This window comes from Neomonachus schauinslandi, chromosome 11, assembly GCF_002201575.2.
Source record: "Neomonachus schauinslandi chromosome 11, ASM220157v2, whole genome shotgun sequence".
Taxonomy (NCBI): Eukaryota; Metazoa; Chordata; class Mammalia; order Carnivora; family Phocidae; genus Neomonachus; species Neomonachus schauinslandi.
In genome coordinates this window covers 37329811-37345327 of record NC_058413.1, presented here as the reverse complement: position 1 = coordinate 37345327, position 15517 = coordinate 37329811, and the positions used below count along the sequence as shown (strand labels likewise).

The following is a 15517-nucleotide window of genomic DNA, read 5'->3' as shown; positions in this document are numbered from 1 at the left end:
TCTTGCTTTATTTTTTAATGGAACACGCTAAAAGCTCGTCCCACAGGACCAACTAATTACAGAGACCAAGAGAGTTCTAAAGGTCTTACCCAGACCACCTTTTGCCTTTGCTGCGGTCACTGTGACTTCCAGGGGTTCTAGGATTTCTGACATCAATAAAAGGACCTTTGAAACCATAGTTCAAAACCACTAAAGGCTGCTCCTGTTAAGGTGTATTTAAAAACTGCTGAGGAGGGAGGGGCCGTGGCTCTCACAACACAACATGGTTTCTGGGTATTCTCATTCACAAAGCCCAGCTACACTTGAGGAATCCTATTTTCTGCAAGATACGTGATTTTAAGGCTGGCTTTAAATGTAACATGCTCCAGGTCAAAGGAAAACGTCCCGACTCTGTAACGAAGCACAGAGTCAAGGCAGACAGATCCCCTCTGGGCTTGAGCTGAATCCCAGAAGAGTTGGAGAATCAGTTTAGCTTTGACATCAGTTTACCTCTTAATCTTTCAGCTCAACTTCTAAAGTACACAATACGCTTCTTTGTTGACTTCCCTCCTTCCTCCTCAGCCATCAGGAGCTCCAATTTACCTGCTCATTCACGTTCTTTTTCATCTGCCAAGGGACCACAATGTGAAGGGCCAAGTGGGACAGTGGCTTTCATACAGAAATATCCAGAAAAATAGGGCAGAGATCAGAAGAGCATGTGGAAGCTTCTCTCTTAATAAGCAGTGCTGCTAATCTGGTGACCTTCAATGGGGTCTCCTGGGGTCCTGGTTATGTAGGGGTTAGAAATATGGGGAGTGAGAGGGGGTGCAAGAAGTGAGAAGGGCAGATCCTTATCAGTGAACAGAATTCTGAAACGTTGGAACTGGTTTTCGCGGTGATGAGGAAGGGCTGTTGAAAGAAGTTTCCCTGTCCTCCCCTGGGATTGCAAATGTTAAAGGGGTGGGGTGGGCTCAGAGAGAGGAGCCCAGTGTGGGCTAGTGGAGGAGCTTTAAATCCCGTGGGGGCTCATTTGGTATAAATCAGAGGTTCTGCCATCTCTGATCTCACGACTCTGCATCCTGGTTATAAATAACATTCCTGGATGGAAGTGCGACAAAACCTGGGACATCTTTATAGGGAAGGCCCGGGGTCCGGAAGGGGGTCACAGAGTAGGAAGAGGACTCCCCTTCTTGCCCACAACAAAGTCTAACTCTCCTCCCCGGGGAATAGTGTTGGGGTGGGAGGAGGGTCCCAGAGGAACTGCGGGAGAGGCCAAAACGTAACTGTGAAAGGAGAGTAGGGCTTTTGACAGAACCATAAAGTCACCGAGAAAAAAAAATGGTTAGGAATTGCCCCTATGGGGCAGGAATTGCCCTGCGGAGCCGGAAGTTTTGCAAATAGACTCCCCCCAAGCCCCCACTGTAGCTCACTCCAGCTCGGGGACCCTTCTTCGGTGCCCCCTGCGTCGGCGGCCTCCCCCCGCACTCCCAAAGCGTGTACCCAGAGAGAGGGGTCCACCCGAGAGAGGAGACAGAGGTACAGGTGGTGAGCGCGGACTCAGCCGCCATCCCCCTCAGTCCCCCGCCCCTCCCCGCGCAGTTGCCTGAGCAAATCCCGAGTAATTGTTTTCCGGGGAGGGGCTGGGCGCGCTCGGTGGCGCCGCCAGGGTCAGGGTTCCCGCGGGGGGGAAAAAGCCCACCCGCGAGGGCTCGGCGGTTCTTCGTCTCGGCCGGGATGAACTGTGGCAACTTCGGCAGCCCCCACCGCGGCGGCGAAGCAGAGCCGGCGACAGTGGCGAGGCCAGCTCGGCTGGGCTGGAGCGCGTGAAGCCGAGGAGGCGCCTGGCCTCTTCGGCGTCTCCCTTTCGGCCGCGCGTCCCAGGACTCCAGGTCCGGTGCTCCTGCTAGTAGCGGCTTCCGCGCCTGCCGCCCGGGTCCTCGCAGCTCGGCGGACCAAGCAGGAGAACCCGATCCCGGCGCCCAGCGCAACCTGCAGGAGCGGCCGAGCCCCGCGCTCCCGCCCCAGCTCCTAGGCGGGCGCAGCCGCAGCAGGGGGCCGGGGCCCGAGCCCCGCGCCGCCGCCGCCGCCCGCGGTGGGGGGCGGGTTGGGGGCGGGGCGGCCGGGGCCGCCTTGCCGGGCGCGATCCCCGAGCGCAGTACCCGGCGCTGCCGAGCTTCCTCCCCCGCCGCCCGCTAGCAAGTTTGGCCGCTGCGTGCCCGGCGCGCCTCGGGATCCAGGCGCATTTGTTTCCTCCTGGTTTCCGCGCGCCCCGTTTGGCGGGGACCCTCGGGAGCGATGCCGAGGGATGTGATTTTAGTTGTGTGGTTCTGTGTGTGCACCGCCAGGACAGGTAAGCACGGCTGGGGCGGTCGTAGGCATCCCGGGGAAGGGGGGAGCCGCGCCGCTGTGCCCAGTGCCCGCACAGGCGTCGGGAGACCTGGAGACGAGCTCCGCGCTGGTCCGGGAAGGGCGGCGCGGCGTGGATGGGTCCCTCGGATCTCTCTGCCCTGCTCCAGGTGAAAGGGTGAGAAGTGGGACTCACGGGCTGGAAGATGCCCCCATGAGTGCCCCCTTCCTTGGAGACGCGGCCTCGAGGACGCCGGAGTGAGGGGCGCGGCCGAGCCGGCGCACCCTTCTGCTCCTAGTAACCAGCTTCCGGGTCGAAATCACAGCAGATTCGGCCCGTGAGCCCCCCAGCCCCGAACTTGAAAGGTGCGGTGGAAACCGCTCTTCCTGCGCGGGGTCGGGCCGGGAAGTGGCAGCCGCGGGAGTCGCACCCGCAGAGAGAGCGCTTCCGGCCGGCGGGCAGGCGCGGCTGCGGCCGGGGAGGGCACGGCACCGGGTGAGGGCTGCGGGCGAACCGCGGGATTCCGTGGTCTCGCCTGGTCCCCTCTTGACTCTCCCCAGGGGAACTCCAGGAGCATTCTCTCCCCCTCCACCCAGTCTCCAAGGCCTGGACGAACAATAATTCGGGGGAATTGGAACCGTGGAGACAATCCAGGGAGATTTTCTCAAGCTCCCAACCAGTTTTCCCTTGCTGTAATTGCAGGTTGGGGATTGTGGAGGGAGGACGCGGATAATTGGCGTAATTTCTGAAGTCCCCCCTTCGTTCTGCCTTCAGAGACGCAGTTGTGAGGACTCTAAGAGCACCTCCTTCCACCCACTCCCACTCGCCCCCAGCCCCCATATCTCATGGGGTTTGGAGACCCTTTCTCAGTCGTCTTCTCCACGGGTCTCATAGTAGAGGTGGGAAGGTGGGGTGGGGTGGAGTAGGCACAGTATGGACAAAAATACAGCTCTCCCATGCTGGGGGTGGGGGTGGGAGCGTGGCGAATTTTTATTCTTGTGCTAGCCAGCCTTAGCACGCGCTGCCGACCTTGCACCCCAGAACCGGCGTGTAGTCAGTCACCCCTCCCTTTATCTTTTCTTCTTTTACCACCCGCATTTCCCTTTCTAGAGGCATAGCCTCCATCCCAGGCCAGGCAGCAAGTTTATGGGGAAAGGGCTGGGGAGGGTGCCGTGCCTTGGTTAGCCTGAAAGTTCCCTCCGCCTGCGCCCCAGGAGCCCCTCTTTGGCACTTAGCCCGCCTGAGGATACAAAGTTGGGCGTCTAGAGTTTCCTGCTGGTCTTTCCCATTTACCCAGGTCTGAGAGGGTAGCAGCTTTCCCGTTGCTTAATGGAAAAGCAACGGGTTTGGACTTCTCCAGGGACAAAAGGAATCCTCCTCCCTTTCCTGTCTTCATCTGAGCTTCCCATGGCTGCAGGGACGCCAAGGCTCAGTCCAGTCTAGAATAGTTGCTTCTTGGGTATGGGCACATCGGGATGGGCTAGGCTTTTAAAACCAAGAGCACACTTGAAGAAATGCGCCCCCAGAAAATCAGGACGGGCGAGGCTAGTGCAGAAACTGGGCTACCAGTCCCGTGCCCGGAGAATCTGGTGCTGGTGGGCATCTTAATGGAGGGACGGAGGAGAGAGAAACTAGATGGGGGAGGGGGCAGCTTCTTGGTCATTTCACATCCTCAAGTGCAGATCGTACCGGTATGCCTAAATCCTTTGTTCTCATTAGTTCTTTGAAAAGTCGGCAAAACATGCCCCCATCCGGAATGGACTGTGCCTCCGGGGTGCATTGCTAGTGGAGACCTTGAAGAACACAGTCTTTTTCCCTTCCCCACACCAACCCCCTTTCAATCTTGTAAAAATTCTGTTGTAGGAGAGATTCATTCATGTATTTATTCACTCATTCAAGGAACAGTTGAGCGCCTTGCTGGGTGCCAGGATTGCTTATGCAGAGAGAAAACGACTTGGTCCTTGACTTCCAGGAACTTAAAGCTTAGCTGATAATCTAGGTAGAAACTGGAGAACATTTTTTTTTTTTTTCCCCTACAGCTTGATGGGAGGGAGCCGGGGCGGGGGTAGTAGGAGAGGAGGGAATATAAGAAGTTTCAATGAAAGCAATACAGAGGAGAAATGGTAGGAATGAATTTTGGGGAGGGGTGGTTGATGGTCAAGGAAGGCTTTAATCAGGAGGTGGCATTATAAGGGTTGTGTTTGAAGGCTTTACAGGGAATTTTCCAGGTGGGCAGAGTGGGGAAGGCATCCCAGGCAGAGGGCAGAGCCTCTGCACAGGTGGGGGAGCATGGGAGGATCTGCCCTATTGGTTGTGGCAGTTGCTAGGGAGCTTGGGTTTTCTGTGCCCCTTGGCACTTCTTGAACACCAGAGGCCACATATTTCTTCTACAAAAATTATCATAAGAATCAGTATAGGGGGTGGTTTTGGAATTATATCTCAAGTCCTTCACTTACAATGTCTTGTCTCTTGAAGGGGTATTGATCAGCAGTTTTTTGGGGCGACGGCGGGGGGGGGGGGGCGGGCAGCCTCTTTGATTTGCCCAGGAACCACCATTCCTGCATCAAACCTCCACTCTCTTTGGTAGCAGAGGCTGGGTCGTGATTAGTTTATCAGGATCCAAACAGCCGCTTGGAAAGTTTATTTGTCAAGAGGGACAATTGTTGTCTGGGCTGTTAACAGTCCAGGATGAAATAAACATGGGGTTCACTTAGTGAGCTGCTCAGATATCGCCTTTTAATGGAAATGAATAGATGATATCAGGCACATTTTAATTAAAGGAACCCTGCAGTGCAGTAGCAGTTACATATGAAAAGATCTAATGATAGGTGTCACAGGAAGCTGCTTAAATTGCTCATTGTTCAGGGAACTTGTTTTAAGAGAGTAAAATGGAGGCAAGATAGGAGGTGCTGTTCTCCAGTTCTTGTTATTTCTGGGTGAAAGATCACTCTGGGATTTCCAGGTACATACTTAAATAATGACAATTTAGAAGGCTACATTATTAGTGGTAATAACGTATTAAGTCCACGAGTTTTCTCCGATGGCTTGGCTGTGTGATGAATACAAAATTCCCTTTCCTGTTTGTTTTGGTCACCTGGCCAGGATGGTGGTGGTGGTTGGGGCCTGGGAGGTGGGGGCTGCGGGGAGCCCTTGGGGCCCCTTTTGCTGCCTTTTGCTGCCACCTGCTGGAAAGGAGAGCTTTTCCTTTTTGAAGCACTTACCTGGCTCTTCATTAACTCTGAAATAATAGAGCTGTGAACAGAGCCCCCAGCCTGCAGTAATTACGTGCAATATTTGGCTGACTTGGAACAGGCCTAGAACATATTCTTCAAGGATATTGCTTTTGGGGATCTTTGCAGGAGTCCAGGGGTCCGAATCCGATCAACTGGTTGTGAAATCCTGCTGTTAACTGAGGTCTTGGAGCATCTCTTCAGCATCCTATTTCTCTGTGTTGAACAGGAGAAAACAGGGGTCATCGCAGGCAGTGAGCCCGGATTAGATTTGGAGTGAGCCAGGCCCAGGAGGATTTGCTTGGGAGCTTAGGCCCAGGACCCTGAAGGTGTACTGAATGGTCTTTGGGCCTGAGCACTCCCTGGGCAGGACTGTGGAGTGGCCAACAATAGCAGGTGTAGATTAGGGTGGAGGTTGTGAATCCCAGAGCCAGGCCCCTAGTGCTTCTGCCACGGTGACATGCTGCCTTCCAGGTTTTAAAAAAATGTTTCTTCCCCAGATGCCTTTTATCCTGCTTAATTCCAGTTCCCAGCCTCAGCCATTTGTAGAGTAGCAGTGGCCAAAGTAGAGCACTTGAATAGAGTTTCCTTGGAAAGGGCAGGAACTCCAGGCTTGGACAAGAAGCAGAAACATTAAAAAAAAAAATTATTTTTATGGAACCAACGCTGTCATACTGCATAAGGTTCAGGAGAGGCCATGTAAATGCTATCTTATTAATAGATTTTCTGATTCCTGAGGCAGTGTGTAAAGTACTCTCTTTTACACATCCTGCTCTTGGCACAAGGCATTTTCATCCTGAAGGAGACCAATTAAAGGGAGGGGAGAAAAGTGTATCTGGAAGCCTAATTGATTTCTCTTGTTCTGTTTTTATGGGATGTTTTCATAACAAGAGCAATACAGTTATCTTAAAACCGGGGGATCCCTTCACTTTGGGGCTATAGGAGGAGGAATGAGTGTAGACTTAATATTTAGATTTCCCCTAAGCGCAGCCAGAGCGAGAAGCCCTTCCAGGTCAGTTGGGCACGTGGAGGGCTTGGGAGGAAGGGGGACATCTGTACGTTTTGCACAATTCCAGTGGAGTTGAGGACCAGGGAGCTATCTTATGAAAGACAGATGCTGCAAAGCCCAGCTGGGCACCACGTATATGCTAGGCATGTTCACATAGTTATCACCAAAACCTTAGGAGGCCGGAGGCAGGTATGATCATCCTCATTTTACAGATGAGGGAACTGAGGCTCAGAGAAATGAAGTTGTTTTTCCAAGAGTTAGTAGGGGGAGGAGACAGGACTGAAACTGGCTCTTGGTTTAGTGTTGTTTCCACAACACTTTGTGGATGGAGTGTGCTGTGTTCTCATTTGGGGACAGGGATCCAAGGGCACCAATGGGGTGTTCTCCTAGTTCTACAGAATCTGTTTGGGTGCCTTTTAGGCTTGTCTAGTTGCAGGGCTCCTAGTCTGGGAGCATTTTAAGGATGACGATTATAGTGGGTCTTTAGTCCCTGCTTTGGTCAACTAGTGCCATAATAATATCGCATACCAAACCATCCAGAACTCAGTGGCTTAAAACTGCATTTATTTTGGGGTGCCTGGGTGGCTCAGTCGTTAAGCGTCTGCCTTCGGCTCGGGTCATGATCCCAGGGTGCTGGGATCGAGCCCCACATCGGGCTCCCTGCTCAGCGGGAAGCCTGCTTCTCCCTCTCTCACTCCCACTGCTTGTGTTCCCTCTCTCGCTGTGTCTCTGTCAAATAAATAAATAAAATCCTTAAAACAAAAACAAAAAGACCCCTACATTTATTTTGTTTCACATGTCTGTAGGTTCTGTTCCTGGCTCATCTAGGTCAGGTTTGGCTGGGCATGGTGCCAAACTCAAGTGGGTTGTCTGCTCCATGTGTCTCCGTCTCCTTGGACCAGGGGAGCCGTGGGGCCATGTTCTTTTCATCATGGTGCAGAGGTGCAAGAGAACAAGGCCTACCCCACAAGCATGTTCAGGCCTCTGCATGTGTAATATTGCTAACATCCCAAGCATCCCAATGATCCAAATAAGTTAGATGGTGAGGCTCAAAGTCAAAGGATGCAGAGGTTTACTTTCACTCTAGGGGAAGGAATTGGAAAGCCCCGCAGCAAAGGGTGTGGATCTGGGAGGGGTAAAGATTTGAATCCAATAATCAAGTCAACTACAGTTTTTTTTTTTAAATTTTATTTATTTATTTGACAGAGAGAGAGAGAGAACAAGCAGGGGCAGCAGCAGAGGGAGAGGGAGAAGCAGGCTTCCCGCTGAGCAGGGAGCCGGATGCGGGGCTCGATCCCAGGACCCTGAAATCATGACCTGAGCCAAAGGCAGACGCCCAACCGACTGAGCCACCCAGGCGCCCCTCAACCACAGTTCTTTTCAAAGATTGTTTCCTTGGCCTGAATGCCATCCTGTTGTCTGGTGGTATCCCTAGGTACGCATATTGCTCGGAGGTCATTGTACCCGAAGCAGTGATGGTGCGCACACTCATCAGTTAATTATTTAGGTCCTAAATTCAGGGCGTACCAGCTGTCAGCCCCTGTGCAAGGCACTGGGGCTCCAGGGACACTTCTGTCTTCTCGTGTCCAGCTAAGGGCACATTCCCCAGCTCACTTTCCGAATTCCTAGCCAGAGAAAGACCAGCCTGGAGGTCCTCTGAGATCCCTCTTGATTTAATTTTTGCCATATAGGTGTACAACACTATAGATCAAACTGAGATATTAGTTCTTTTCCTGCCTTTTCAAGGTGATCACAGAACTGCTGATATCTGAGCTCACTTGGAGAAAAACATCACCATGACTTGGGCTGATAGACACCCAGTGGCTCAGACCTTCTTTGCACAGAGTAGGTATTCGACCAGTCTTTGTGAAGGGAGTCTGTGTGAGGGATGAGCAGGTAGGATGGGAACTTACGTGAGATCATGATGTAAAGTAGGAGCATCTCCTCCTCCTCCTCTTCAACACACACCTTAAGCCCTCCAGTGATTTCCTAATTGCAATTAGGATAATATCCATCTCCTTGCTGTGGCTCAAAAAGCAGGCCCTACTCATTGGCCTCATTTTCGACCACTCTCTCCCTGCCCATTCTGCTCCAGCCACACTGGCCTTTTATCTGTGGCCCGAACGTGCCAAATCTGTTCCTGGTTTGCAGTGGGCTGTTCTCTATCCCTGGAAAACTGTCCCTCCTACCCCCCCCCCCCCCCCCCCCCCCCCAGATCTTGCCACTGCCAGCCCTACAGGCATTCAGGTTTCCGCTCAAAGGAGCCCTTCCTGAATGTCCTTTCTAAAGCCCCACCCAAGTTGCTTTGTATTCCATGACTCTGTTTTATTTTCTGCATGGCATTTATTGCCATCTCAGATGATCTTATCTATTTTTTTTTTTTTGCCTCCTCTTCACTCATTAGCTCAGGACTGCGTGCTCTGTGAGGACAGCTCCAGTCCCCAGCACTGTGTGTTACATTGTAAGGGCTCACTAATACCTGTTGAAAAGGTACTGCATGGATGAATGGATGCAGAATGGAGAGAAGGAAGAGCTGTCCTTGAGTAAACTGGCCTTATAACGGGCTGCATTTGGAAGGGGGAAATTGAACCTTTAGTTCAGAGGATGAGGAGAAACCGAGAATGCAGTTTAGGCACTGTGCCTTCAGTTTAACCCTTTGTCTGCCTTGGTGAGCCTGCCTAGCCCAACCTTCTGTTGCTATAGCAGCTCCTGTTTTCCTCATAGGAAAAGAGTAAGGAGAGGGCAGATTTCCTTCCCCAAATCTGTGGGGTGAGGGGTGAAGGTGGGGGAGGACAGAGGAGGTTGTAATAGCTCACGATGTCCTGATGAACATCCATTCACTCAGTCTCTCTGGGACAAATTGGGTTTCCAGATCTTGCCTCGGCAACTGCTTTGCCATCAGACAGAAGTTGACAGCTGTAGCTGATTAAAACATTTCCGACTGTGCAATCAGAATCGCACTCCTGAGATGTTAAGTGTAGATAGATGCTGCCTTTATGAATGGCTTGCCCACAGTCCCTTCCAGTGATCTCTAGCCTTATTAATACCTATCATTGGAAGTCACTTTGCAGTCATGAGTGTGTCATTGCACAGAACGCCCCCTGGGTGTGAGAGACAAGCTTTCAGCTTTTGCCTTTCTCAGATCGGGCGATAGGCGGCTCTTGGCCATGTTTCTCTGCACTAAGGTTCTCCAACAGAGTTGTCTGGGAATTTAACTTTCCATTCAGGGATCCCCTTGGAGGGAACATATGGCTCTTGTTTCACTTTCTGGGCCAGTCCCTCTGCCACCCTGCTCCAACAGGGGCATGGCCCTCCTGGGCATCATGGTATCATGGCTGTGCCTGATGCGGAGGGAGCGCCCTGCGGAGGTGTTTACTGGTGACGGTGGTGTCAGGTTTTGCTGCTGCATCAGTTTGGGAAGCGGGTAGATCAGGGCCACGATCCTGTAGCCACAGTCCCCAGATCTGAAAAAGTTTGGAAGCCGCAAGTTTCTTCATAACTCACGGGACAGCAAAAGCTACCCTGAGCTGGACTCATTTGGTGGTGAAACTTGACCTCAACTGATAAGAGGCTACGTATAGTCTTTGTTTTGCCAGCTGGAAGAAAACATCACACTTTTTGGTCCAGAAATACTGTGTTTGATTATGGGGTACTGATTCAGACTTTGCTTAGGATGTTACCTAAAATGTAGTTTTTAGGGCATATTACCTTTCCAACATATGATACATTCTGAATCTGGAATCTGTTTGGCTCTGAGGGTTTTGGATAAGGGATCCTCAATCCATAATGAACGGGGAGTGAGGGTGGGGGAAGGGACAAAGAAACTCCAGTGTCTTGGGGGCTGTGGAGCAGAGTTGTTCTCCCTTTCCACTCCCGAAGGTTGCATCTCCACATGCTCTTCACTGGCTCCCTTGTATTCCCTGCCACTCCAGGCCTCTGTAATTTCTGTTCTGTTTTGCTGCTAGCAGTCTATATTTGAAGCCAAGACGGCTCTCTGTTCCTTTTCAGTGCTGGGCTTTGGGACGGACCCTGACCTGCAGATGGATATTATCACCGAGCTCGACCTCGTAAACACCACCCTTGGAGTGACTCAGGTGTCCGGACTGCACAATGCCAGCAAAGCATATTTATTTCAAGGTAAAGGCACCTCCTCCTTTGCATGGAGGCGGAACTTGGGGAGGAGGATCTGTCTGGGGAGTGTTCATGTGGTGTGTGTGTGCCAGAGGATCACCTCTGCGATTTCTCTTGTGTTATTGTCATAAGGTATGTTCAGAAATGTCAAGAGTATAACAGATAACCGAGGGGTGTTCTGAGGGTGGGCTGGGGGTATTAGAGGCATGGGTGTGAACTCTTTGGTTTGGCGGTGAAATGTTTCCTTGGGTATTTTGGTGGGGGTCTCAAGTTGAGTGAAATTGCAAAGCTCTTGGAAACCATTGGCCAGCCACATTACTTTTACAGGATATGTCTTCAACTGTTATCTATATCTTTACCCGTATCTGTACTATATCTACACCTATTCTTTTTTTTTTTTAAGATTTTATTTATTTATTTGACAGAGAGAGACACAGCGAGAGAGGGAACACAAGCAGGGGGAGTGGGAGAGGGAGAAGCAGGCTTCCCGGAGGAGGGAGCCCGATGCGGGGCTCGATCCCAGGACCCCGGGATCATGACCTGAGCCGAAGGCAGACGCTTAACGACTGAGCCACCCAGGCGCCCCTACACCTATTCTTATTCATATATTTATCTCTCCTATATAATGGGTACATGAGCACAGAGGATGTTTTATGGCTGTATTCTCTTAGGGGTGCAGCTTACTTGGTTCTCAATTATCAAGGGACTGTAGTGTGCTTCTTAAAAGCCCAACTGCCTGAGATCAAATTCCAACCCTACCACTTACTGGCTTTGAGACTTTGGGCAATCCCTTAGCCTTACTGTGCCTGTGTCCTCATCTAAAATACTAGTACCTACCTCATGGGGCTGTTATAAGGATTAGAGGAGCTACTCCAACGAAGTGGTTAAAACAGTGTTTGATACCTATAGTAGACCCCCAGGAAGTCCTAGCTGTTAATATGGAACTCGTGCTGTGTCCCAGGCAACATGCTAATAGTAGGATTACCAGCAAGAGTAAGTAAAGATAGGTGCAGGCCCTTCTAAGATAGAGTGAAAGAAACAGTCATTGCACGGGGAATTATTGAATTACAATAGCTGTCCTTACTATGAAGGAGATGTATAGGCTGCCCAAGCGAGTAGTACAGGGAGATCTGATTTAACCAGGGTGGAGAGATAGTAGTGGTCAGGTAAAGGTTACCCTGAAAATGGATGTGTCGGCAGAGACTTGAAAAATGAATAGCAAGCCTGGTGTAGGGAGGGGTGGGAGTTCAGAGCACTCTGGGCGGGGAAAACAGTGTGTATGAAGGTCTGAAGGCAGAAACCGATAGCAAGGTGTCTAGTGTGGCCAAGGGGTGGCAAGTGTCTGGAGAGGCAGGGAGGGGCTGGGTTACACTGGACCCCGTGGGCAGAACTGATATTTAGCTGATATCCAGGGGCTTAGATACACTGATGATTTATGGCCGGTATCCGTTCTGATAGGTGGGAGGCCATGTATACTTGTGAATGATTGTAGTTCTTATCCTCGCTTGTGGTGCCAGGTTAGTGGTTTTGTACTTCACTCTCAGAGCAGTGGGGGCCTTTGCAGAGGTTGCTGCAGGGGAGTGACCTGATTAGATATGATAGTCAGGCAGTTTGGGCATTCCTCTGTGAAAACTTCTGGCAGGGTTCTTTTAACTCAGCCTTTTGTCAAGACGGCAAAAGGATTATTTTAGAATGGCTGGACCAGTATTAAGAGATGAGATTTACATATGTATACTGTAGAGATCACTTAGGTCTTGTTAATGGTATATAATAAATCTACAGATACTATATGATGATACATAACAAGACTATGGATATGCTAATTTCCATTTATTCTTATTAAGGGATTGGTGAAGTTCCTAGGCTGGGTGTGGTTAAGAGAATACAGATGGAATTACTTTTCTTTTTGCCTTATACAAGGTCTGCTCAGTTACTGTTGAGAGGTCATGCTTCATTAAGGCAGAAGTCATCTCTATTTAGGTACATCCCTACATCCCTTGAACCAAGTACCATGCATGGCACGTAGTAGGTGACAAATACACATTTTTAACTGAATTAAAATTTCCTCTGTCCTATGTGCTACTTTACTCACTACTCATTCACCTATTTATTCCACAAATGTGGGCTTCTTAGGCAAGAATTCTGTTACTTTTTGTGTTCTTTGCTTTGGCAATTACCTCTGGGATGTCTAGCAGGCTCCAGCCATGGGGAGGGATTTTCAGCTTCTTTGGTGGAAAGAGTAACTTCATTATGGGAGGTTGACCGAGGAGGACTTTCCCTTAAGGACGCTTGTGATTATATTGGGCCTAACTGGATAATCCAGCATAATCTGTCCACCTCAAGATCTGTAATTTAATCATATGCTCAAATCCCTTTTGCAATGTAAGGTAACATAGTTACATGTTCTGGCAGTTAGGACCTGGACATCTTTGGGGAGCCATTATTTTGCTTACCACACCATCCACCCTCTAGTCCCCAAGGATTCATATCTGTCCCGCACGCAATATACATTCACCTCATCCCAATATTCTCCAAAATCTCAGCCCATTGTGGCATCAGCTCAGAGTCCAAAATCTTATTCAATCTCGTCAGCTGAAAAATTCCAAATCTGATTATCTAAATAATCTAAATCAGGTATGACTGTGACTCTGAGTATCATAAATTTGGGGGCAAAACTCCTCTCCATCTATGGATCTGTGAAAAGTAGGAAATAGGTAATCTGCTTCCCAAATACAATGGTAGGACAAGTGTAGGATGCCTGTTATAGATAGCCCTGCTAATAGAAAGGAAGTGGGAAGAAGAAGGGGGCCACCAATCCCAAGAAATTTTGAAATCCAGCAAGGCAAACTCAAATACTGAGTTTCGGGGCTTGGGAATAATCCTGTGTGGTCCTTGGCTCTGCCTTCTGGGCCCATGACTCATTCCTTTGAGTTATTCTTCCTTTTTCAGGCAGAGTAGCATGTGTTTGTGGTTGAGTAGTTTTATCAGCCTGTTCCCTGCCTGTAGAATTATCGAAGTCCTTCAGCTTTTTCTCATTTCGTCCTCTTTCAGTTTCCTTCAGTACAAGTTGGCAGTGTTTCTGCTGCTATAACATTCTAGGAACCTTTAGGGTCTCCTGTCCATGGGAAAAGAGGCCCCCTACAGATCTTTCTTAGATAGCCCCATCTCTATTCTTGACCTGTGCTGAGATGGCTAAGGGGATGCATCAGTCACATACCTGATCTCTTCAAAGAGCCCTCTGTGTGATTGAATCTTCTGAACTTTTGATCCTTCAGAGGCACTAGCAAAAGGTTGTTCAGCTACATCTGTGGTTTTCACCCCAGAGCAGAATTTCCTGACAGTGAATCTTCTCATTTTATTGTGTTTTGCAGTCCAAATAAGCTGAGAGGTCCTAGTTTCTTCCTGCTCATCAGCTCATCCCTCCATCTCTCTCTTTCCTCTCATCTTTTACTCTAAGCAGCAAGGAGAAACCAGACTGCACCTTCAACACTTTGCTTGGAAGTCTCAGCTAAATGTCCAAGTTCATCTTTTACAAGTTTTGCTTTCTGTATTACTCCAGGACACGATTCAGCTAAGCTTTCTGCCACTATGTAACAAGGATCCCGTGTCTTCTGGGTTCCATTTCCTTTTTAGCCCTTACAAGCATCATTTTTAATGTCCATGTTTCTACTAATGGTCTGTTCATAATGATTTAAAGTATTCCCTAAGATGATATAGGTTTTCTCTACCATGCTGTTTACTTCATTTTGAGTTCTCACTAGCAGAGTCTTTAATATCCATATTTCCACTAATGGTCTGTTAGTGGCAGACTAGGTTTTTTCTTTCATGCTCTTCAAAAATTTTTCAGCCTCTGCTCATTATTCAATGCCAGAGCCACTTCCGTATTTTTAGTTACTTGTTACAGTAGCATCCCACTTCTAGGTGCCCAAATCTGTATTAGTTTCCTGTTGTTGCTGTAACAGATTATCACGATTTTAGTGGCTTGAAACAAAACAAATTTATTATCTTATAGTTCTGGAGGTCAAAAGTCCAAAATGAGTTTTAGGGGGCTAAAATTGAAGTGTTGGCAGAGCTCTGTTCCTTCTGGAGTCTTTACAGGTATTTAGACTATTTATATTTAATGTCACTATTAACATGTTTATATTTAAATATATCATTTTGCTATTTGTTTTCTACTTGTCCCATGTCTTCTTTATTCCATTTTTCCCACTTTTTGGCTTCTTTTGGATTAATTGAAGTTTTTTTTTAATGATTCCATTTAATTTCCTTTGCTGGCTTATTATCTATAAGTCTTTCATTATTTTAGTGGTTGCTTTAGGCTTTATAGTAAAAATCATTAAATTATTACAATCTACCTTCAAGTAAGAGTATACAACTTCATGTATATTTTAAGAACATTTCAATAGTTTACTTCTTTTTTCTTGGTCATCGATCTGTGATCACCCATTTTATTTCCCATATGACATTGTTTTTATTTAATCAGTCAATTATCTTTTGAAGAGATTTAGATAATAAGAAAATCAATCATGTACTTACCCATGTAGTTACGATTTTCTGTGTTTTTCGGTCCCTTGTGTGGATTCTTATTTCCATCTGGTATCGTTCTCATCCTGTCTGAAGGACTTCCTTCAACATTTCTTAGTAGTGCAAGTCTGCTGGTGATGAATTCTTTTGGATTTTGTATGTCTACAAAAAGTATTCTGTTTTCATTTTTTGAAAGATATTTTTGCTAGGTATGGAATACTGGGTTGACAGTTTTTTTTTTCCTTTCAGTACTTTAAAGATGTTGATTTGTTGTCTTCTCATGTGCCCTGTTTCCAA

At 48.7% G+C, this 15517-nt stretch overlaps 1 protein-coding gene across 3 annotated transcripts in view; it reads left to right on the top strand.

The window, feature by feature from the left end:
- Positions 1–2274: 2274 nt before the first annotated feature.
- NELL1 (neural EGFL like 1) overlaps positions 2275–15517 on the top strand; it is an 805269-nt gene continuing 792026 nt past the window's right edge. For all 3 annotated transcript variants that reach the window (XM_021685858.1, XM_021685859.1, XM_021685857.1), the window contains exons 1-2: positions 2275–2329; positions 10574–10702. In XM_021685858.1, coding sequence (XP_021541533.1) covers positions 2275–2329; positions 10574–10702 — 184 coding nt within the window. The remainder of the gene's footprint in view (positions 2330–10573; positions 10703–15517) is intronic.